Source organism: Patiria miniata, unplaced genomic scaffold, assembly GCF_015706575.1.
Source record: "Patiria miniata isolate m_02_andy unplaced genomic scaffold, ASM1570657v1 HiC_scaffold_20, whole genome shotgun sequence".
In the NCBI taxonomy this organism is placed as follows: Eukaryota; Metazoa; Echinodermata; class Asteroidea; order Valvatida; family Asterinidae; genus Patiria; species Patiria miniata.
Genome location: NW_024037059.1, coordinates 29,486,918 through 29,509,861, shown reverse-complemented (window position 1 = coordinate 29,509,861; position 22,944 = coordinate 29,486,918). Strand labels below are relative to the sequence as shown.

Here is a 22,944-nt window from a genome sequence, read left to right as displayed (position 1 = left end):
TGGGACGTGGGCAGCAGACTGTACTTTATACTCTGTCATGTTGTTTCACGTATGCTTTGCTAGAATATTTTGCTATTCTTACTAAATAGTAGTTCTTGATGCCCACATGAACCAAGATGGAACTGGGAATAGGAACAGACGATGACCTGTTTGTTGAAGGGAAAGATCGGTCGTCGAGGGAACATCAGATCTGGAGTCCCAAACATTGTGAACCCAAAGTAATGATCTGGGAAAGAGTTCCTTACCTAGACATGCACTAGACACCCGCCTAAGCTTGCTTGTGCACAATTTAATATGTCCAAATTGTTTTCTCAGTCAATGCTTCAATAGTTTCCCTGCTAAATTTGACTTTTTAGGAAGTGTTATCACTTTATGATGGCTGATAAAGTCACTGCAGGGAAAAATTTAGCTCGAGTAACTCAAGTCCAATGCTCATCAGGAATTCAACATATAGAGCTGGAGCTAAAACTATATAGATCCTAGATTCTAAGAGGCCCTAAACGGGACTCTCTGTATCTGTATAAGCCCCATAAATGTGGCCAATTTACTGGACTACCTTCGTAAATAAAGGCTACACTTCCACCATGTTCAACATGTCCAAAAACCTGTCGAACTTTGTCAAATTTAGATTTTCACATTTAGGCTTAGTTTGTAGTTTATTTTTGCTTTAGAAATTAGAAGCATACTCGCCCTCTTTATAGGCTAGTCAGAAAGTGCTGCCTTTTTCAGATGTCAAATTTTTGTGAAATTTCATGTTGAAATTTTGATACGCAAACGTGTAAAAATGAATCTGGAAATTTCACGAAAAATATACATCTGAAAAAGGCAGCACTTTCTGATTAGCCTATAAAAAGGGTGAGTATGCTTCTAAAGCAAAAAAACCCTACAAACTAAGCCTAAATGCGAAAATCAAAATTTGGCAAAGTGCGACACGTTTTTGTACATGTGGATGTGTGGGCTATGTTTACGGAGGTAGTTCAGTAAATTGGCCACATTTATGGGACTAGCTTTTGCACAATTATGTCCAAAATGTTTTCTCAGTAAATGCTTCAATGGTTCCCCTGCTAAATTTGACTTTTTTAGGATGTGTTATCACTTTCTGATGGCTGATAGGTCACTGCAGGAAAAGTTTAGCTCGAGTAAACTCCACCTCCAATGCTCATGAGTACTATGTTGTACTTGTAGATGCTATAGATTGAGGTCCTAAAACGGGACTCTGTATCTGTACGTATAGTATCACAAAACTGGTCATTTTTCCTGCTAGTTTACCAACCCAGATTCCATTAAATATATCTTGTGTTTAATTGAATTTGAGTTGTTTATAATCGTAAGTTTATTGCGCAGCTGCGAAACAAATTTGTTGCGTAATTCCTACGCATGGCGCAAGCTACGCACTTTTTCGTGAAATCGGCTGTTGAATCTACCACAGCTGTTAATCCACAACTATTCCACAACTAACCAATCACCAAAAAATGTAATTGTTTCTCTACAGTGTTTGCTGGAGGAAAACCCCACGAGTCCCATCGGAGACGCAAATAGCACCGAGCGTGCCCAGACCCTTTCTTATCAGGCCGATTTTCTTTACGGCAAGAAGCGGTTTGACGGCGCCCTCGCCATCTACAGGAAAGGCGTGGCGATGGTCCCGATCCGCTACGTCCTTCTACGGAGAATCTTCATAGAGGGCGCTGCAAGGTGCTGCGTACACTTGGCCGAGCATGAGCAGGCATTGCACTTGGCTACACTGCTTGTAGGTGTTAGAATTCCTCAACCAACTTTGCGACCTAATAATAATAATAATAATTTATACCCTGGATTGGACATTTGGGAGACATCCCCATAGACTTGTGCACAAAATTTTTCAAACTTCAATGTGCCCTAACCCAATATTCCCTTGTCCTTTTTCCACGAATTTCGGTACTTTTATTAATTAGACCACGAGCAACAAATATAATCGAATTGCGACGGTAAAATTTTGCCTCTAAAGGGGGGCTGTGACATTTTCATGTCTCCCTAATGACCGATGTCTCCCATCGTGCGAAGAAATTATGATACCGTGTCTCCTTAATGGTACCATTACACGTATAAGTATAATAATAAGATAATGGATGTATTTCTTTCAGTGAATGATATTAAGCCGGCTAGATTTTATTTTGACTGCCCCTTCCCAAATAAATATTCCCTTGCCCCAAATCCCCCCCCCCCTTCTCCCCCCCCCAATTTGTTTAGAGTCTGGCACCTCCACTGCTAGCATGGTAACTTTTGCATGGTTGGGAGTCCAGGAGCTACTTTCTGGATTACTTGCCTAATAGTAATACTACTGGTCAGTTTGGAAATAGTACATGCCTTGCATTCGCATGGGTCAGTTACTATGTGCCAACATCGACCAATGAAAGAAATGCATTTGGTTCATAAATATGTCAGTGTAATAATTGTATATTCCCTTTCTATCATATCTCAGTTGGATGAGTCTTTGACCTTGGAACACCGGATGACGGCAAACAGTCTGCTTGCTTCAGTGCATGCTGCTGCAGGGAACCAACAGGGTGAGTACCAATGACGATAGTCGGCCGACCATCGTTGGAAAAAAACTGACTTTTTTCAAATACTGCCACCAATTTGATTAGTCCACATTTTGTTTGCAATCAGTTTTTAATACACATCCGTGAACGGGTGCAAGCCAGCTATAGTCTGGTTGCCTGACTTGACAATTCCCGACGTCTATAAATTGCTCCGTTTCGTCTGAAGTAGGGTCAGGGAACCAAACTTCACGAACAGCATTATCTGTTTTCCATTATCTATGAACACACAACCTTAAACAGGTCAGTGTAACAATATTTGCTATAAAATACTAAGTCCAAATCTATCCATTTCTGAAAATTACAGCAAAATCAAATGTTGTATAAAAGAGTATAATTGTCAAATTTCCAATGAGCTTTGGAGCAGAGGTTTTCCAAGTCTACTGTAGTTGTCCATACCTCAAGAAAGATCTTCTGATGTGTGATCATACAGCATTTTCTGTCTTGTAGATGCCATCAAAAGTCTTCACATCTGTATTCAGTGGCAGCGCTCAAATGTCCATTTCTGGCTCAGACTGGCAGATGCTTACACCGCCCTCTATCACCAGTCCCAGCTCGCAGCGCACCAGCTCCGGACTGAGCATGCTCAGAGCAGTCCAACAGGCACCGGCTGTTCGGAAGACTCAAGTCCGATGCGTCAAACAGATGCCGGCATTGACGGTGATTCTTTGAAAAACAAAATTTGTAAAAATTCTTCGGTATTTAGCAGTGCCGAGACTGTCAACACAGAAGAAGATAAGACTTCAGTGGAAGATAGGACTTCAGTGAAAGATAGGACTTCAGTGGAAGATAGGACTTCAGTGGAAGATAGGACTTTAGTGGAAGATAGGACTTCAGTGGATGATAGAACTTTAGTGGATGGTAGTACTGCAGGGGAAGATAGGACTGCATTGAAAGATAGAACTTCAGTGGAATATAGGACTTCAGAGGAATATAGGACTTCAATGAAAGATAGGACTTTAGTGGAAGATAGGACTTCAGTGGAAGATAGGACTTCAGTGGAAGATAGGACTTCAGTGAAAGATAGGACTTCAGAGGAAGATAGGACTTCAGTGGAAAATAGGACTTCAGTGGAAGATGGGACTTCAGTGGAAGATGGGACTTCAGTGGAAGATGGGACTTCAGTGGACGAAGATAGGACTTCAGTGGAAGATAGATCTTCAGCGGAAGATAGGACTTCAGTGGAAGATAGGTCTTCAGTCAAAGACTTATCAGTTGGTGATTTGCTGAATAAATTGAACAACCTTGCCATAACCGAGCAGGATGCAAATAGTATGGTGATGAATGAGAAGACTAAGGCTGTGCTGCTAAGCAGTGAACACCGTTCAATTCTTGTGGCTGCAAGTTGTCTTCTAAGGGCAAGGTAAACTCTAGGCCCAAGACTGAATGTAGAGATATGTTCCCTTGAATAACCAGGTCCCGAGAATGTGCAGACAGGCCTCCTTAGCAGTAGAGGAACCTTTCAACAAGATTAATCAAATCCACATTTGGAATTTCGGCACTGGAACCTACAAATTCAAAGCATACCTAGCAAGCTCTTTAGAAAGAATATAGATCATCCACAAACCGTCAGTAACAACGTCTAGGCCAATTCCTAAAATCTCCCCCCGAAAAATGTCGGAAACAAGTGCGCATGTTTGACTTCTGCATGCAATTACGGTCTATTTTCAGTCCCACACAAACTACACACAACAAAAGAGATGACCAGTGAAATTGCACAAAAGTCTTACTGCATCTTTTATACTACTGGAAGAATTTTGAGAGTTTGCTTCGGAACAACTGTGATTTTTTTTAATGCGCGCTGCATATATTAGGCCAAACAGGTGCATGCGCATTGAACAACCAATAGGAATTGGCCTAGATGTTGTTACTGACAGTTCGTTGATGATATTGGTTGGTCGTGATAGCGCCCTCTCGCAACGGCGGGCTATCGCGGCGGTGAGTTATCACGAATCAAACCATAACAACGTCTAGCCCTAGACTACATCAAAATTGGAAAAAAGTTCAAAAACCACATAACAAATTTCCTCACACAATTTTTTTCATTGAGAGGGTTGTACTCAACAGAATTCTTAACAATATTTACCCAAAATTGTTTACATTTTTCTCTGCAGGCTGTTACTAAAATCAGTGCAGCACTCTGTCGGTTCGTTTGCAAAAGTTCGGAACAACCAGCTTGGCACTGAGGTAAGAGTTGACGTAACTGACATTGGGGTGTTTTTTTTCTAAGTACAGGGTGAGTCCAAAAAGGAAACCCAAATGGCAGGACTAATTATTTAATGAAGTTCTGCATGTAGCACTTTCAAAATCTTGGATATGAAAGCACAATTAATAAGCTTTCTTTTAGTACAAGAATCATTCAAATCGCTCACATACTTTTCAAGTTACGGAATTTTAAACACAAACACTGTTTTAAAGTTCTGTCCACGGATCACAAGAAGGTAAGTGATCTTTCAGTATAACGAAAACAATCCACACACATCCCTATATGAATTGTTTTTCGTTTTTCTGAAAGAAATCTTACCTTTTTTGTGATCCGTGGACAGAATTTTAAAACTGTGTTTGTGTTTAACATTGCGTAACTTGAAAAGTGCATGAGTGATTTGAATGATTCGTGTACTAAAAGAAAGCTTATGAATTGGGCTTTCATATCCTAGGTTTTGGTAGTGCTACGTGTACATGCAGAATTTCATCAACAAATTGGTTCTGCCATTTTGGTTTCCTTTTTTTACTCATCCTGTACGTCAATGCAAAAACACTCTCACTTAAAGCTACAGTCCATCATTTGTAATTTGTGCATTTTATTCGTTTGAAGCAACAAAAGAGTTCAAAATCAAATGAAGGATACTGAGCAACTAACCTGATGAAGTTTCAGCTAAGCTTCAGCTGTACATTCCGAGAAAAACAGCATTCTAAGATCTCAATTTCAAATCAAAAGTTGCTGAATCATGTTTTGAATTGTTTTGAATTGCAACTATACGCGACGTCGCGCACTGATCCGACGAATTATAACAACCGCGCGCGCGTGTGCGTCGTTCGAATACTTCTTAAGAATCACCGTTAGAAATGCCTTCTTTCGTTGATTACTTCAAAATGACAGCTTCCCAGAAAGAATAGTTTCACAGGGAGTTTAGTCCCCTTACTATCTTTCAACCAAGTTAGTTTTTCAACAATAATTACACCAGTTACTTTTCGGATGGCTGCAAATGATGGACTCTACCTTTAAGAGTTGAATCCTTCAATTTTCTGACCATTAAAGCTTGAATACATCTTTTGTTGCCATGTTGTTCCACAGATAGAGCAGTCATTGGGGACTTTGCACCTAAATCCTGCCGTCGTGAGAGTATTACATCACCACGCCCGGATCGTCTTCCGACGAGGCTGTCACAAAATGGATGACATTGCCATGGCAACCAATGAGGAAGCAGAAGGAGGCGACAAGGGTAAAGATGAGGCTGTGGAGGACTGTTTATCCAAGGAGGAATTTGAACAAAGGTGGTTTCCGTGGCTATTGGGGACAAATTCATCTTAGAGTCATTTCTTCTCGATACACTCCATTTGCCAAAAAGTAACTGACAAAATTATTGTTGAAAAGTTTACTTGGTTTAAAGATAGTACTGGCACTAAACTCCCTGTGAAACGATTCTTTCATTTCCAAAGATGGGTCAAGTGACGCATTTATTGAAAGTTGTGTTAGTTGTTGGCTTGCAATTCTGCGAATCCGTGAATGGTAGCGTGCAAGCGTTGACACGACACACACACATGCATGGTTGCTATTCGTTGCTTCAGTGCGTGACATCTAGTCGTTGCAATTAGCTGAATGAGAACGTGTCTTGGATGCTCATGGGGGGGGGGGGCATTTCAATACCAGACCTGGCAACTTTTGAATTGAAATCGAGATCTTAGAATATTGTTTTCTCAGAATATACAGCATTCACTGAGCTAAAACTTAGTCATTAAGCACGTTTGTTGCTTCATTTAAACGGGAAAAAATGCACAAATGACCAAAAAAATCTACCCTACCTTTAAGGCAATGAGGATATCAAAACCATTTTCGGGATACGAGATCAAGATCTGATGTTACAGCTTGAGATGCTGTGCTTTGCATATTTTTGGGAAAAAATGTTGCAACCTGACGCCACTTTCTTCTTCCATGAAGGTCATTCATTGCAAAAATGATAAGACATGAATCTGGGACCGAGAAACCTTTCCAATTTTGTTAGGAAATACTTAAAAAAATTCTTGACTCTCCATACACTTTGTACACAATCTCGGAAGTGGCGTCAGGTTGCAACTTTTTTTTTTCATTTTTGTCAACACGTTGTAACTGGTCGATGTACAACATTTTTGCATGAACAAAAAGCCCCATATCTTCAGCACGTAGGGCTAAAATTGGGTAAAGTCACAAAATAATTGTTACCTTTTATCCCCAAAACATCTCAGAATTGAACAACATGCTTGTATTTAGCTTGTTCAACTCTAGAATGTTGTGAACAATTCCCAGTAGTATCTTATTCAGCGTACGAATAGTCTCTAGTTTAATACTTGTCGCGTTTTCCATTTACTTTGTTTTTGTTTCTCGTATTTTCCACTTCATTTTATATTACAAAATAAACTATTGATGAAAGGGAAGAAATGAAAATGGAAATTAAAGAACAATAGTATTCAGTTCTCTTGATGGAACGATTTAATCAACAACTCTTAAAACGATTCTCACAAAATTTCTATATTTAACAAAAAATAAATCTGAAACCATGTATTTCACCTTACATGGAACTTAGCACCACAAATGAAGAAGGCATCTCTTGGAAAAAACTATATTACATAAATTGGAAAAAAAGTTAAATGGTTAAAAAGGCACATAGGATCATTGCATTTATCCCAGAACTAACCTACCAAATTATTATTTAAAAAAAATGTACTTGAATTAAAGATTGTTCTGGTACTTTTATAAACACCCCATGAAATTATTCCATTGGGGTTGCTGTCACTTAGAAAAATCAAAAAATGTGGATGATATTTTCAATGATCTGTCACTTGACTGATTTCTGGAATAATGAATGCTGTTGACGAAATTGTGTTTCATGATCAAAAGGTGTGCATAAGTTTTCACATTTTCTGGAACTGAGCTGAAACTTCAACAGGTTGGGTTTTGAAGATTCTTCTTTGGATTTTGAGTGGTGTTATTATTTGGAAACAAACAAAATGCATGCAAAGCAAATGATCCTATATGCCTTTAAATAATATGTACCTTACATCGCAAATACATGTATTTCAAGTACTGTTTGTCGATTATAAATCCTTTAAGCGAAACATTAACCCTAACTCCCTAGCGTGATTTACTAGGAACCATACCCATCCTGGCAAATTCCAACACCATATGGGAAACTGCACACACATATTTCTGACTTTGATTCTGGAGGTGTGCCAACCCAATGTAAAGACTGTCAGTTTAGGGGTACTGTACCCATCCTGACAGATTCCAACAAAACATGTCGTTGGAGTTTGATGGGTTGAGTTCTGTTAGGGTTCGTGTTCCCAGGTGTTCAAATATTTTGACTACTTGTCTTTGCTTCGCGTCGAAAGATAATCGAATCAGGCAAAAACCATGCTGTGTTTGTATAATACCCTAGGGTATACAAAATAATGCACAATTTAATCCATGCAAATACCAGAAAAATAGAAAAATAAAATAGAATAGTAATGCTGATATAAGCAACAACAAAAATTCATATTCAGAGGTCATATTTTTTTGCAGGAAAACATGTTTAGATTGCAACCAAGTGTCATCTGGGAAGAATGTTGCATCCCGACGCCGCTTTTTTCATCATATACAGTGAAATCTCGATTAGTCAAACCTCAAGGGAACAGGTTCAAAATTTGACTTAAGCAGAGTTTTGAGTTAAGCAGGGTTGAATATCATTGTTATACTACTGAAGGCAATGGATTCTTTGTTTGACTTAACAGTTGTTTTGAGTTAGTAGAGTTTGACTTATCGAAATTTCACTGTATTATCTCAATGAAGGTTGGTCATTACAAAAAGACATGAATCTGGGACAGAGAAAAATTTCCAATGTTGTCAGAAAATACTCTGAAAATGCACTCGACTCGCCATAGACTTTGTACACAACCAAAGAAGTGGCGTCTGGATACTACATTCTTTCCTCAACTTTCATTGATGTGGCTGTATTTTTAAGCTGGTATTTTTAAGTCGACCCATAACTTGCTTACACCACGACGGAACTGTCGGCATCAAGCACAAACGTTATGCTCAGGTCACAAAACTGACAAATTGTGTGATTGTCACGGAACACGTCGCAGAAAATGAAATTTTTCTACTCTTGCGACTGTTCAAGTTTTTGTTAGCGCCAACTGATCGTTTTAATATCGTCGCAGTTACACTCAGATCGCACAGAATCGGTGACTATTTTGTTCTCGACGGTCGTAGCTCAGGCACAGCTTGATCCTGAAAAGTCAGTCACCGACTGATATCTGTGTCGTCGCAAGTTTGACCTGAGGCCAGCTTTACTTAACTGCACATATCATGTAAAGGAATTGGTAAAATGCTTCACAAAGTAAAAATTATAATTCCGTGAAATAAAATGCTTGATACATTTATCAAATAAACGGCAGTCATAAAGTAAAATAAAATATGTTGGAGAATGTTCTCCGTGCATAAAATATGTAGTAGGTCGGCATGGGCGTCGCCAGGAATTTTTCCAGAGGGGGGCAAAATTTTTTTTTGCCAAAAAAGGCTTGTATTTCTCAACACATTCTCGATTTATCAGTTTTAGAGGGGGGCAGGGACATTCCCCCCCCCCCAACTCATTAAATTTACACCACTTTGTCTTCGCGCCTCTTTTTCTTTTCTTTATTTTTTTTATTTTTTTCTTCCTTTTTTTTTTTTTTTTTTTTTTTTTTGCTTTTCCAGGGGGGGGGGGGCAAGTGCCCCCCCTTGCCCCCCCCTCGCGACGCCCATGTAGGTCGGGTAGTTTTCTTACAGGTTGAAATTCCTCATGAACTGCAATGGATTTTACAGCTACACAATGAAAATAAGTTTGCACGAAATAATTGCAGTGGTTAAAATTCCTTTAAACAGCATTTTATAGAGGTTTAAAAATCTCTTTAAAATATATTACAGCTGCTTGGACAGTGTTAAAACCAACAGTTCAAAATCTTAAACATTTATTCCAGTATTAAAAACATTAACAATTAAACAAACGCCACCAATGAAAATGGAAATCAAAAATCTTAGAACTTGAAATTTTTTACAAATTTTGTGACAATTTCCTATTCGGTAGGCACTTATTATGAACAACCAAAATGACATTGTCACACTGCTTGTGCATATTCAAATGTGATTATTACTAAGGCCAAAAAAAAAAATAGTTCTGCTTCCGGTTTCCCTACCAGCCCCTAACCTAATTTTTTTTATGGGAAAAATGAGGGGAAAAAACACCCAAAGCCATCAATTTCGAAGTTTGAGATTATTACTAAAGCCAAAAAAAAATACTTCTGCTTCTGGTTTCCCTACCAGCCCCTACCCTAATTTTTCTGGGAAAAATGAGAAAAAATCACCCAAAGCCATCAATTTTGAAGTCTTATCATTGACTACACGCAGACGCCTCTATATGATTGTACACACACAAAATTGGCAAAAAAAAAATTCCCTACCTACCTACCCTATGTTAGAATGCCATGTAATCGGAAGCAGAAGTATTTTATTTTTTTGGCCTAATGTTGGTAGTTCAGGAACACTGCCTTCCTGAAAAGGTAAAACTTTGGCAAATGTTTACAGAAAGAAAGGCTTACGGTCTTCTTGATTTCATTCGCTACGTTTCCAAGATGGCCAACTCCACATATTAAGCTGTCAAAATCTAAAATTTGCTGTATTCTACATCGAAAACTCTAAAAACTTTGTAAAATCACTGGCAAAATGTCACTTCTAGTCGCAATAAAATTTTGGAAGATTTAAAAAGCTGCTCATTTTTTAATAAGGGAATAAATGTGTGCTCCGGAGGTTTTTATCACTCTGTTTAATACCACTTAGAGTCTGGGTGCTGATAATTACCCGAGCCGGAGGCGAGGGTAATTATCAGCACCCAGACTCTAAGTGGTATTAAACAGAGTGATAAATACCGACGGAGTACATATTTATTCCCATTCATAAATACCTTTTCGGTAAAAAAAAATCATATAATTCGTTCAAAACATCCCGATTTTGTTCAAAAAATTCACTTTATGCTTTTTGAAACATCCCTCCTGCAAAATAATGGAGTGTTCAGCTGGCGAGTAGGATGAAAACAACCCTTTTATGGAGATTGACGCGCGCGTATCATGTTCTACGCGATGTCGCGCAGAACGCACCTGGCGCGTTGCGTTTTGAATTTAGAACTATAAAATTCTAACTCCCTGGTAGTGTTGCGCATGCCTACGTGAGGATTGTGAACGTTCAACCAATGAAACGATAAGAGGCACTGGATTTTTAGGAGTCCACATTTTATTGTGACACTGGAAAAGTGTTTAAGACCAGCTAGCCATGTCTTTATCATCCGTTTAATACCGGCCACGTGACGGGCTCTCGACCAATAGGAATGGCTAAACTGTCTGAGGTATTTATGAATGGTATTTTCATTCCAATTTTGGTTCCACTTAAGGAGCCTACCTTAATCAGTAATACTACGTGTCAAAAAATGTTTTGTCCTACTTTTGATCCTGAATAACTCTGTTGTTTACCAATGGAATTAAACCAAAATTTCAGATCATGTAAACAAGGCATGACAAATTGTATGGAGCAAGTTTCATCAGCTTTGTGCAAGAGGGTGAGATTTAAACGCCATATAAAAAAACTACTCACTTTCAGATTGTTGATACAGCGCTGGAGAGGGTGGCGGAAGCATGCTGCGGCCGAAAGCTTCTGAAGGAATGCAGGATCACCCCTGATGTCACTGCACACCTCCTCGATTATGAGTTGCGCCAAACGATCGAGGTGCGCAATGACATCAGGGGTGATCCTGCAGCAGGGGCCTTCCACCACCGTCTCCAGCGCTGTATTGCGATTGGAAGATGCCAAGTCAAAAGTGGCAGATTCTGAAAGTGAGTGTTTTATTCATATGGCGTTTAAATCTCGCCCTCTTGCACAAAGCTGATGAAACTCGCTCCATAAAATTTGTCATGCCTTGTTTACATGATCTGAAATATTGGTTTCATTCCATTAATAAACAACAGTTATTTAGAATCTAAAGTAGCACATTTTTTTTTTTTTTCATGCATAGTTTCAACGCTGAAGGCACCCTACTTGCACAACTATATGTTGTGGCTGGTAATATTTTGTCCACGTACAATTATTAAAAAGTCCTGAATGAAAGTTATCTTTACATGCATACAACCGTTTGAGGCATTTTGGCGGTAAAAAGGCAGCTGATAAAGTGTGTTCTGGCCGTGACTACTCTTCACTTGAATTTCTTGGGCGATGGTTGGTAGTAGTATATTACGGCGCATCCTGCCGCCCGTAGGGAGTTAGTGACGACGTAGCTGGAAACAACTACAGCCAAACAACAATTTGAGTTATTAACAAAATAAGAGTGTGACAGATTTGGCTGATTTTCAAATTGGAGCTCGGAAAACCAAGCCAATCTGAAGTTTCATGAGCTTTTAACTTAACTTGAGAATCAGATCTTTTCTTCAGTTTGCACTCTCCGACTTTGCATCCAGATTACTCATCCCTAATGAAATTTCATATCTGCACATGTGCAGGTATAACCTCCATCAGTGGGGCACCCAAGGGGACCTGGGGGGGCTTGAGCCCCCCCCCCCCCCCCCCACGATTTGACCTTGGTGATATGTATGTGGCCTATTTTCGAGTAGTATAACAGGGGTGTAAGTGATGCCACCAACGTCAAAATAGTCCCCCCCCCAAAAAAAAAAAAAATTCTGCGGCCAGAATCTCGGAATTCCCCTAAGATCTCAGCCAACGAGTGACGAAAACTTTTGAAACTCGGTACATGCATAGAGCAACTCATTATGAACATACCCAAGAAATTTCATGACTATAGATCAAAGGGTTTTGGAATTATGGCTAATTAATTAATCATATGTACGAATGGTAATTCTGCTCTGTGTACACCATGTATATGGGAAAATCATAACAGCTCGTGTCACAAAAACAAACATTTCAAGGCTATCGCGGAAAAAGTTGAGGGGGGGGCGGATTTTGCCCCCCCCCCCGGCCCTTTTAGGGTTAAACCTTGTACACGTAGTTTGTGTTTCTTTCTTTAAATTGCTTTATACTTGTCTTTAAGTTGACAAAAGCCTTTTTACAGGGTACCCATCTTTCTGACTCACCCTGTATCTAGACAATAATAATTAGTTGCCTGACCTGATAGGATTTTGTTCATTAACCCTAATAACCACCCAAACTCCATCAAAATCCATCCCCCATTTTGGTGGATTTTGGGGGACTTGGTCCAGGGGGCCTGGCGTGACTAAATATTGATGGAGTATGATGGACTTAGGCCTAATGGCCTGACTCAGTGCTAGGGGTATCCAATTGATTTTGCCTAGCTTCCTATACTGCTATTGTGATAAAAGCCATGTGTAGCAAGTCCATGAATGTCAACCAGTGCGTCAGTGGTGGATTCCATTATGTCATGTATAGTTTTGTATGAAACGCACAGTGATTGATGGATTTTGATGGAATTGTTTTAGTTCATAGTAAAAGACACCAGGGAGTTAGGGTTAAATTAAGGGTATATATTTATTTGAACTTACCTAACATATCTCCAGCTACAATGAAGGTGATCAATCGTACTGAAGGGTTACAGGGAGAAAATAAAAATCCTTAAAATGTGATGCAGTGAATGCACATTTCATAATAAGTAGTCCAAAATCTTTCCAATTTTGCCACACATTATTTCTAGGGCTGTGCATCCGAATCGGGTACCCGAGTGCCCGACGTTAATGTCAGGAACCGGTTCCAGATTATGGGATCGGATCCCATAACCAACTTTACAAATTACTTAGTAACTTCTCAGACAATGAAAATGAAAGGTTTTGAATGCCATTGGTGGGAAATTTCAAAATGAGAACTTGGCTACGTGGAAAAACAGAACATATTTCATGTTTATGACGCCCGCGAAATTAGCAGTTTTCACCACAAAGCTATAACGCTCACTGTGGGTATATTGCTGTATCGGTGCACAATGGTGGTAGTATTATTGTGCGGACCTTTATACACAATCTGAGCAGCAACTTCCCAGATTTGAATTTTTGGGATAAGTTTCTTTAACTGGTACCCGGGTACACTTGTTTTTTTAATTGGGTACCCGTTTGGCACTAAGTTACCACTTAGCCTCATGTCAAACTAATAAGTACTTTCCAAGTCCACAAAAGGAGTTGTTTACGTCTTACTCGCGAGCTGGACACTCCATTATTTTCGAAAAACAGAAAATAAGACTGTTGAACTAAATCGTTGGAAATTTTAAATTATTGACTGTTTTGACTTTTGGACCAAAAAGTTTTGATTTGTTGACCGAAAAGGTATTTTATGAACGGGAACAAATATGTGCTTGGTCGCTATTAAACACCATGTTTAAGACTGGTTTGAGACTGGAATGCTGATAATTACCCTCGGCTTCGCCTCAGGTCTTAAAAATAAGTGTTTAACACCTCCCAAACACACATTTATTCCTTAACCCTAACTCCCCAGCCTAATTTACTAGGAACCGTACCCATCCAGGCAAATTCCAGCACCCACATGGGAAATTGTACACACACACTGTTGGACTTAGTTTCTGGAGGTATGCCAAACCCACTGTAAAAGACCATCAGTTTAGGGGTACTGTACCTATCCCAACAGATTTCAACAAAACCTGCTGTTGGGCTTTGATGGGTTGAGTTCGGTTAGGGTTAATAATGAACACACTTACAAAATCCAGTAGCCCAAGATATGAACCACGATGAGAAGCTAACGGAACCTGAATCCTTGATTCGGTAAATGGCTAAAATCTGGACAATCATGCCGCTAGCGGAGATGGGTGTTGACAGCGTCTAAAAATCAGCGCAGAGACAATACACACAAACAATTTACGTCACTGGTTAGCAGAGGTGCAAGACTAACTTTCCGGAGTCAATTAAAATCTGTCATGAGCCAATGTGGCCCATCGGGCCAGCGTTTATCTCCGGTTTCAGTAGCATGAAACGACTGAGAATATTTCTATTCCCCCTGGATTGGATGCCAGTCCATCGCAGGTTACTCCCCAGCTAATGCCGGTACCCATTTATACTCCTGGGTGGAGAGAGGCAAGTGGGGTAAAGTGGCTTGCCCAAGGACACAACATATGGACAGCCGCTGGTTTCGGTGTCTTGGCCTTGCAAATGCAAGCCAGCGCACAACTTGATGTCAAGTAGTAACTTCTGTTTGTGTTTTTGGTGTGTTTTTTTTTTCATGACGCGCACGTATCCACCAGTATTGGTGCTCAAGGCGCTACATCATTATTACCCTGCTCATAGACCCATGAAACATTCCAAAGACAATCTCAGCTCCCTGGGGAGTATACAGCTCAATGCTGCCATTTCGACGCAACCAGCTAATGTCTTTGCCCTCACAGGTACCCATTTACTCCTGGGTCGGGAGAAGCAATGAGTGACAAAGCATGCAAAGTGCCTTGCCCAAGGGCACACGCATCACAACCTGGACTCGAACCCACAACCTGCGGAATTACCCGCACCAGACCACGAGGACATAGCACTTCTACAACACAGCCGACAAGTTGTTCAAAAACTCACAAGAGCCCTTGGGTATTAAACAAGCAAGAGCACTCAAAAAAAAAGAGGAGCGAATGTGCAAATGATTTACAAGTGCCTTTCAAAACTGTTATGACAACTTGTCCGCCTCATAATTTTATTCAACGGTTAAGTGAGGTCCTTGTGCGGGCCCAGCGGATGTGGGCATGTTCTTGCATGTTCGAGGGGAAGCATACTTGCATGAATGACCAAATTTAGGCATTTTGTGGTGAGGGCCCTACACTTTTAACAAAATTCCCTCGCGGGCACTCACTTGTTACTTGTGAGAGATAGAAACTAATGCTTTTGCCTTGTAAGCAGTGTTGTAGTTTTGAAACCTTATTATTTTCACGTTTTTAAGGAAATGAGTGTTGATCAGCCTCTACTCCAGTCGAATTGTGTCTTTTGCCAAGGGTAAAGGGGACGAACCTGTGTTAACAGGAACGGAGTGCCCATCTCTCTTTCGTTAGCGATTGGGCCAGACTCATATGCTGCTGTGGGGGGATCGCCACACCTCCACTGCGAGTCTGTTACCTTCCCAGCCTTGAATAATGCCGGTACCCATTTAACACCTGGGTTGATAAAAGTAATTGAGGTAAAGCACCTTACTCAAGGGCACAACACGCATGGCCACGGCGGGGCTCGAACCCACAATCACACGATCATGAATCTTGTGCTCCAGTGCTAGACCACACGTGCCCTTTTGCCAAGAGTTGCGGCTCAATGCAACAAGGTCCCACAGACTTTTGCACCGTGTCGTGACTGGCCGGGTTAGGGTTAAATGAGTCATCACAAAAGCCTTTTAAAGGCTTGGATGACAGCAAACAACTCACCAGCAGTAGAGCTACGAACCAGTTTGGAGTCAAGCCCGATCCTACGATCCAAACGGCGATAAAATATCTGAGCTTTGTGTCAAGGAACAAAACACTGCAGCACTTGACTGGGAAAGTAAAGTAAAGTCTGTCATGAGCCAATATAGCTCATGAGGCTGGCGTTTAATAGTTTCTCCAGACTTTTCCTTGGCATGAAACAACTGAGAATATTTGTATTCCCCCTGGATGGGATGCCAGTCCATCGCAGGTTACTCGCCAGCTAATGCCAGTACCCATTTATACTCCTGGGTGGAGAGAGGCAAGTGGGGGTGAAGTGGCTTCCTCAAGGACACAACATATGACCAGCAGCTGGATTCGAACCCCTGACCCTCTGACCATGAGTCCCGAACCCTAACCACTGTATCTTAGTACAAATTATCATTAATTAAAACCACAGGTGGGGGGGAATAGACTAGGTGCATTGAAGAAATTGACTGGAGCGGGGTTTGAACTTGTGACCTCCAGATTGCCAAACAGACGCTCTACCAACTGAGCTATCCAGCCCTATGTCGCCAGTTCCCCAGTTTGTTGATGTCTTTGTTCAAGGGTACTAGTCAGCTAGAAGCCATAAGTTATGAATTATCTATTAAGTACAGTTTTTGGTAATAGCAAAAAGTGCTGTTAATTTCACCATGGTTTGAGAACTAGGCAGTGGGGGAGTGTGGCCTAGTGGTTAGGGTTCATGACTCATGATCAAAGGGTCAGGGGTTCGAATCCAGCTGTGGCCATATGTTGTGTCCTTGGGCAAGCCACTTCACCCCACTTGCCTCTCTCCACCCAGGAGTATAAATGGGTACCGGCATTAGCTGGGGAGTAACCTGCGATGGACTGGCATCCCATCCAGGGGGAATAGTAAAACTCTCAGTTGTTTCATGCCAAGGAAACAAGAAATAAACACCAGCCATGTTGGCTCAGGACAAATTTTGGAACTCGTCAAGGATACAAAGCACTGTAAGGAAGAAGGCTGAAATGAACTTGGTCCATGTAATGCAGCATCATCAGAATAACAACCCACACTGAAGAGTAAACAAGCAAATAAACAACAAATGGCACAATTGTTAACAATAATGGGCAAGTCAGCGTTATGGAAGAAAATGTATTGTCTATGACAGTGCCAATCAATATCTAATTAATGATTCAGAGAAATGATCCAAAACTCCTAGACTTTAATCTCCTTGACCATTACTAGATGATGGATGTATAGGTCTCGTTCAAATGACGTCATTTCCTACAGACCATCCACCTGCATCGGCATTTTGAGCGTCAACTTGCATAACGCGCATCGGCTGCGTCGTATTTCGAACACATTTCGAGCAACAAGCACGCGTGTTTGGAACATTTTCAACAGTGCGTAATGCGTGCTTGACTGCGTAAAATATGCAGTTGCAATTCTCCTACAGAGATGGCCGTCATTGAACGAGTCATATAAGACTTGAAAAAAAAACCCCACATTTTTGGGTTTAATTTCTGAGCTCTTAAAGTTAAAAACAAAATCTGGTTTGTAGTGTGTTTGACACTGGAATTGCCCTTATGTAAATTTTGATAATAAAGTGAAACGACCCCCTCCCCCCCTCCCCCCTCCCCCCTCCCCCCCTCCCCCCCCAAAAAAAACCCCCACAAAAACACAAAAGCAAAATAAGTTTTTGCAATAAGTTGAAATCCCCCTGCCAAAGAAAATGAAATTTTTGAGGAAAATGATAAATTTATAAGCAGCATGTGTTTTGTGGATCAAATTTGTAATTCAATGAAGCTGGTAATGTTACACAAGGTTAAATTTAACAAATTCAAATTGACAACTGAAAAATAAAGGAAACTGACTACGTGAATTGTAATAACTTTTAAACATTTGAACAAAGAAATTGACTGGAGTGGGGTTTGAACCTGCGACCTCTGGATTGCCGTTCCGGTGCTCTACCAACTGAGCTACCCTATAGGTAATCGTTATCATTACTTTAATTGTGGTTAATAGACAAATTATTGTTCTTGTTTAGACTTTTTCTGTAACATTTGGTAAAGTTGATCACTTGTATAAGCTAAACATGTAAATACTTTAAATGCACAACACACTTTTGTTAAAATCATTACTGCAATTTTGTTCTCCTTATGTTCAATGTTATCGTTACTTTATTTGTGGTTAATAAAGTCTGAGATGAAATCTCTTGCACAGGGACCATGCTTTATAAGGAGTTGTGTGTCACCCATGTGTTTGTGGCCTAAACTTTGGATAAAATACATCTCCAGATTATTGGCATTGATGACTGAGGGAGGTGGTTTATTCGTGTTGAATTGTTGATGGATAAATGCTTGTACTATACAGGGTGAGTAAAAAAAAACGAAACCCAAATGTCGGGACTATTGTTTTATTGAAGTTCTGCATGTAACACTTTCAAAATCTAAGATATGAGAAAGCCCAATTCATAAGCTTTCTTTTAGTACAAGAATCATTCAAATCACTCATGTACTTTTCAAGTTACTGAGTTTTAAACACAACCACCGTTTTAAGGTTCTGTCCATGGATCACACAAAAGGTGAGCATTCTTTCAGCGAAACAAAAACAACTCACACACATCCCTATGTGATTTCTTTTCATTTTGCTGAAAGAGCACTGAACTTTTTTGTGATCTGTGGACAGAACCTTAAAACGGTGGTTGTGTTTAAAATTCAGTAACTTGAAAAGTACATGAGTGATTTGAATGTTTCTTGTACTAAAAGAAAGCTTATGAATTGGGCTTTCATATCCTAGATTTTGGAAGTGCTACATGCAGTATTTCAGTAAAACAATGGTCACAACATTTGGGTTTCGCTTTTTTTACTCACCCTGTAGATCTTACTATTGGTAGTATGTCGGTGGTATGAGAACTGGTGAGGTCTTCTATGTGATCTTGTTTGTATCATGAGGGTATACAGGAACTTACAGGAGCTAACTGCAAAACATACCACTGAGATATTCAGCATCACGATATATATTTTCATGACTTTTTGGGTAGAATGCAATTACAAATTTGGCATTTTCAGATGACTCTGCAAAATGCAGTAAACATACCTTGCATGTTCCAACCATGCGCCTAACCATTCATCCATGGAGCAATAAAAGAGATGCTATGGACTAATGCTTGTATTCAGCCTTATCCTTCTAACAAGCCACTACTTTTCATTGGATGTGCTCTATTTGAAGTGAAATTGCAGTAACCATGGCAATTCAAGTATACAAGTATCAGATACATGTTCCAAAGGCATTATTGCTAATGTGTCACATTGCAAAATTGTAAGTGCATTGTGGCAGAGTAACTTTAAGGCATTCACAAGCACACTACTACAATAAAGGCTACATGACAATAATACCCTTCATTTCACCACTGGGCACCAGTCTGGTAACATCTCAAAAAGATGTTGCCAAAACGTCTCATCATTGGCTTGATAAGCCTTTGTCTTATGATCAGATGCACTGGTGGTAATGAGAGGTGTGGGGCCTCCATTAGAGGGGCGTGTCCTCCTGCTTGGAGCCAGCGGGGTGACAAATGCTACAAGCAACTCAGCGAGAATCTACCATGGGCTGAGGCAAAACAGGAGTGCATCAAGATGGGAAGTGTCTTGGTCATGCCACAGTCTCAGGAGGAAACTGACTTCCTTCTGAAGAACGTGTACCACTGGTTCTGGATCAACTGCAGTGATCTTCAAGTTGAAGGTTTGTCAACTTATATTGTTTTAACAACGAATGAATTCTATTTTCCAAGATTTTCATAGCAAACAATTCTTCTCTCCTTTTGGAAAGGAAACAAAATTATTATTAACATTTCAAACTTCAAACAAACATGGTTCTCATTTTTAAGGCTTCATTGTAGAATTCTAACCAACTAAAACCAGACATTAATATTCTCTGTGTGTCAGGTTCATGGGTGTGTCAAGATGGCACTACTGATGTGGAGTACAGAAACTGGAGGGATGGTGAACCTAGTAACGGCGGGGGAAGAGAAGATTGTGCAGTAGTGAGACGTGCTGGTGATTGGAATGATCTACCATGTGACGGTCTCAATCCTGTCGTTTGCAAACGACCTGCACCACAGCTGCACTTTTAAGTGTTAACAAAAACACTGACTGCTCTTCAAAATAATAAGTACACATAGGAACTTCTTCATTTTATTGTAAGTTATAGCCCTCAAAAAAGCAAGGTATCATGTCGACAGTACTAAGAACATGCAACTGAACAATTTCTTTGTTTATCCATTTACCTTGCACAATCAGGAACAAGTACTCAGCATACTGCATGAGGGGCAGAGAGTGCACAAACATGTACACAGCAAAAATGGTGTAACTGCAGCAACGAAAAGAAAAATACGTTTGACAGGAAACACTCATACTGGGATCTTAAGTGCTCAAAACGATGCAAAAGAAGATCAGGCCAACTTTACTCGCTCTTTAGCCAGCAAATTTCTCCAAAACTGCCATTGGGCAAAGAAAAGTTCCTCAGCATTTCACCAACCAAGTTTGAAGACTTGATTCAATTTTTAAAGGAGACTTTTCTTCATTATTTGGCAGTGGCTTGCACATGAGAGGGAAGTCAAGTGATTTCAAAATGAGGCTAAATACTAGACTTGTTTGACAAACTGACTTCTTCATTCATTGTCAGTCTGGTACGTGACTATGGAGAAATGTGTAGAAATAGTGACCTAGTACCCGACATCCTTGATATTTCTTTTGGCACAGTCAGCTGATAGTTGATTGATGCAGTGCTGAAGAGTTGTTGAACTGGTTGTTTCAGGTGCCAGTCTATTTTCTTGTCACATTGCATGTTTTCAATACCTTAAGTTTGGTACTCTCATACACAGTATTTAAAGTCCCAAATTTTGGGACTATTTTATTTTTCTTTAAATCATTGCAAAAGAATTTCATACCTGGTTTTACAGACAATACATGTTCACATTACGTACGTAGCGTGCACATTCCTTTGTTTTCGTGTAGTTAAGAAAAGGCTCTGAAATTTTTTTTTAACTCACACTGTGAAAACTCTTTCAACCCAATTTTTTTTCTGTTCTATGATTCCCTTTAGTGTTTCTCTTCATTTTGCCACGGATAAACCTAACCCCAAAATGCCTATAAACCTGTTTTCCAGAGAGCGCGAAACCTTGTGTGGACGTGGGCAAGTCCACACAACGTCGCTGCTACCTGGTTTGGACATCTTTTGTTCGGAAGTCCACACAGTGAATATAATGCTTGTACACCTAGACATCACTTGACACCCTGTGCACAAATCCTATGGGATGGACTGGTCTGAAAAAAACTTAAGTGTTTTCTCAGTAAATGGTTCAATATTTGCATTCTATTCATTTATTTTCATTCTTAGTACCACATTATATACTTGTTTGTTTTTTTATTAATAAATTATTACATTTCCGAAGTGCATTTCATTCTTTTTTAAAATTTTTGTGTGGAAGGGGATCCCAAAAATGCAGAGTTTGTCGAGTAGAGATCCCTGTTAATGATTTATTATGAACAAATATTTTTGTATAAAATTTAACTTAAGTTTTGTGTTCTTATTCCTCCATGAGTTAAGTAAGTTAAAATGGCAATCACTAGTGCGCCCCAATGCCTCATATGTATGTCGGAGATTGTCACTTAAATTTTGCCCTAGGGGTGGGGATTTTGTCACTTAAAAAGTGACAACCCCCACGTTATGGGTGGGGCAGCTCGGGGGGGGGGGACAATACCACACTAAACTGCACCATACGGTACCGGATGATCTGCCCAAAACAAATGATGAATTCATGTACCTAATTAATTCAAGTATCACACTCGGCAGACTAACTCCCCTTGCAGACTTTGACGCGTAGAGTGACCACAATTGTGGAACCTTGAGCACCACACAAGGAACAACGCATAAAAGGTTGATTACAAACAGTGCCGAAGTCGGCAAACCTCCTTCTGTGGACGCCGCCATCTTTAAATTTCTGTAATGTCTTTCCCTGGTATCCCGTGTAAATGCAGTAATCTATGGTACATTCGTGGGGTACCACTACCTAGCCTGTCTGCAGGAAGACCGTTTTAGCCGATTTTCGGCTAACTTTGACAGATTTTTGGTTAAAAAAAACGAGTTTGACAGAAAATTTGACAGAATGGATTTTTTGGCTGATTTCTGGCAGAATTCAGCAAAAATGGTTATTTGACAGAAAAACATATCAAATTTGAAAAATAAATGGTACATTTGTTAAAAAACTTCAATCTTTTCAAATAACCCTTGCGAAATTGAACAGGTTGAGGTGCTGATACGAGGTTGTCTGTAAGGGCTGTTTCCTACAAGCCTCGGCTTCACTTAAAACAGCCCCATACTCCTTCCTTACTTTCTCTTGTACATATATTGGAATAAGTTTATCATTTCTTCAAAGTACATTTTACTTTTATTATTTTTGAGACAAATTTATTGATTTTGTTATTTTGCTATTTACCAGTCTTTCTTTTATTTATGGATGTATTCTTTAAAAGGAGTGTGGAATAAATGTCTTCTTGAATTGAATCATGGTTGAATTGAATCATTGACTTGAACCGGACTTGATTGACAACCGCATTTTGCAATTTCATAACATCTTTATTTTATTGTAACTATAGATTGTTTATAATGTAATTTGAACCTTAAATAAGGCAATATTACAACATCTGCATGTGATTTTAAGTGTTTATAGTGTATTTAGAGTAATTCTGGGGAATTTGGCATTTTTTTG

At 39.8% G+C, this 22,944-nt stretch overlaps 2 protein-coding genes across 2 annotated transcripts; one reads left to right on the top strand and one right to left on the bottom strand.

Moving 5' to 3' along the window:
* The first annotated feature begins 5 nt into the window (after positions 1 to 5).
* On the top strand, positions 6 to 6,357 carry LOC119728542. The gene is made up of 6 exons (XM_038200822.1): positions 6 to 218; positions 1,493 to 1,747; positions 2,459 to 2,543; positions 3,027 to 3,939; positions 4,691 to 4,763; positions 5,872 to 6,357. The coding sequence occupies exons 1-6, from the start codon at positions 117 to 119 to the stop codon at positions 6,106 to 6,108; spliced, it is 1,665 nt and encodes a 554-aa protein (XP_038056750.1). The 5' UTR covers positions 6 to 116; the 3' UTR covers positions 6,109 to 6,357.
* A 4,840-nt stretch (positions 6,358 to 11,197) lies between these two features.
* Positions 11,198 to 22,213, bottom strand: LOC119728563 (solute carrier family 66 member 3-like). The gene is made up of 7 exons (XM_038200854.1): positions 22,000 to 22,213; positions 20,461 to 20,543; positions 17,175 to 17,247; positions 16,193 to 16,259; positions 14,504 to 14,624; positions 13,347 to 13,385; positions 11,198 to 12,120 (listed from the first exon to the last, which is right to left on the bottom strand). The coding sequence occupies exons 1-7, from the start codon at positions 22,164 to 22,166 to the stop codon at positions 12,029 to 12,031; spliced, it is 642 nt and encodes a 213-aa protein (XP_038056782.1). The 5' UTR covers positions 22,167 to 22,213; the 3' UTR covers positions 11,198 to 12,028.
* Between the last annotated feature and the right edge of the window lie 731 nt (positions 22,214 to 22,944).

Excerpts from the sequence above, each read along its gene's own strand:
- LOC119728542 (XM_038200822.1), top strand. The coding sequence starts at position 117 with ATGGAACTGGGAATAGGAACAGACGATGACCTGTTTGTTGAAGGGAAA. Across the intron at positions 219-1,492 it reads CCAAACATTGTGAACCCAAA|TGTTTGCTGGAGGAAAACCC; the intron begins GTAATGATCTGG and ends GTTTCTCTACAG. Across the intron at positions 2,544-3,026 it reads TGCTGCAGGGAACCAACAGG|ATGCCATCAAAAGTCTTCAC; the intron begins GTGAGTACCAAT and ends TCTGTCTTGTAG.
- LOC119728563 (XM_038200854.1), bottom strand. The coding sequence starts at position 22,166 with ATGGCGGCGTCCACAGAAGGAGGTTTGCCGACTTCGGCACTGTTTGTA. Across the intron at positions 16,260-17,174 it reads CTTCTTCCTTACAGTGCTTT|ATATTTTATCGCCGTTTGGA; the intron begins GTATCCTTGACG and ends CACAAAGCTCAG. Across the intron at positions 12,121-13,346 it reads TGTAGCTGGAGATATGTTAG|TTGTTTCCAGCTACGTCGTC; the intron begins GTAAGTTCAAAT and ends GTTTGGCTGTAG.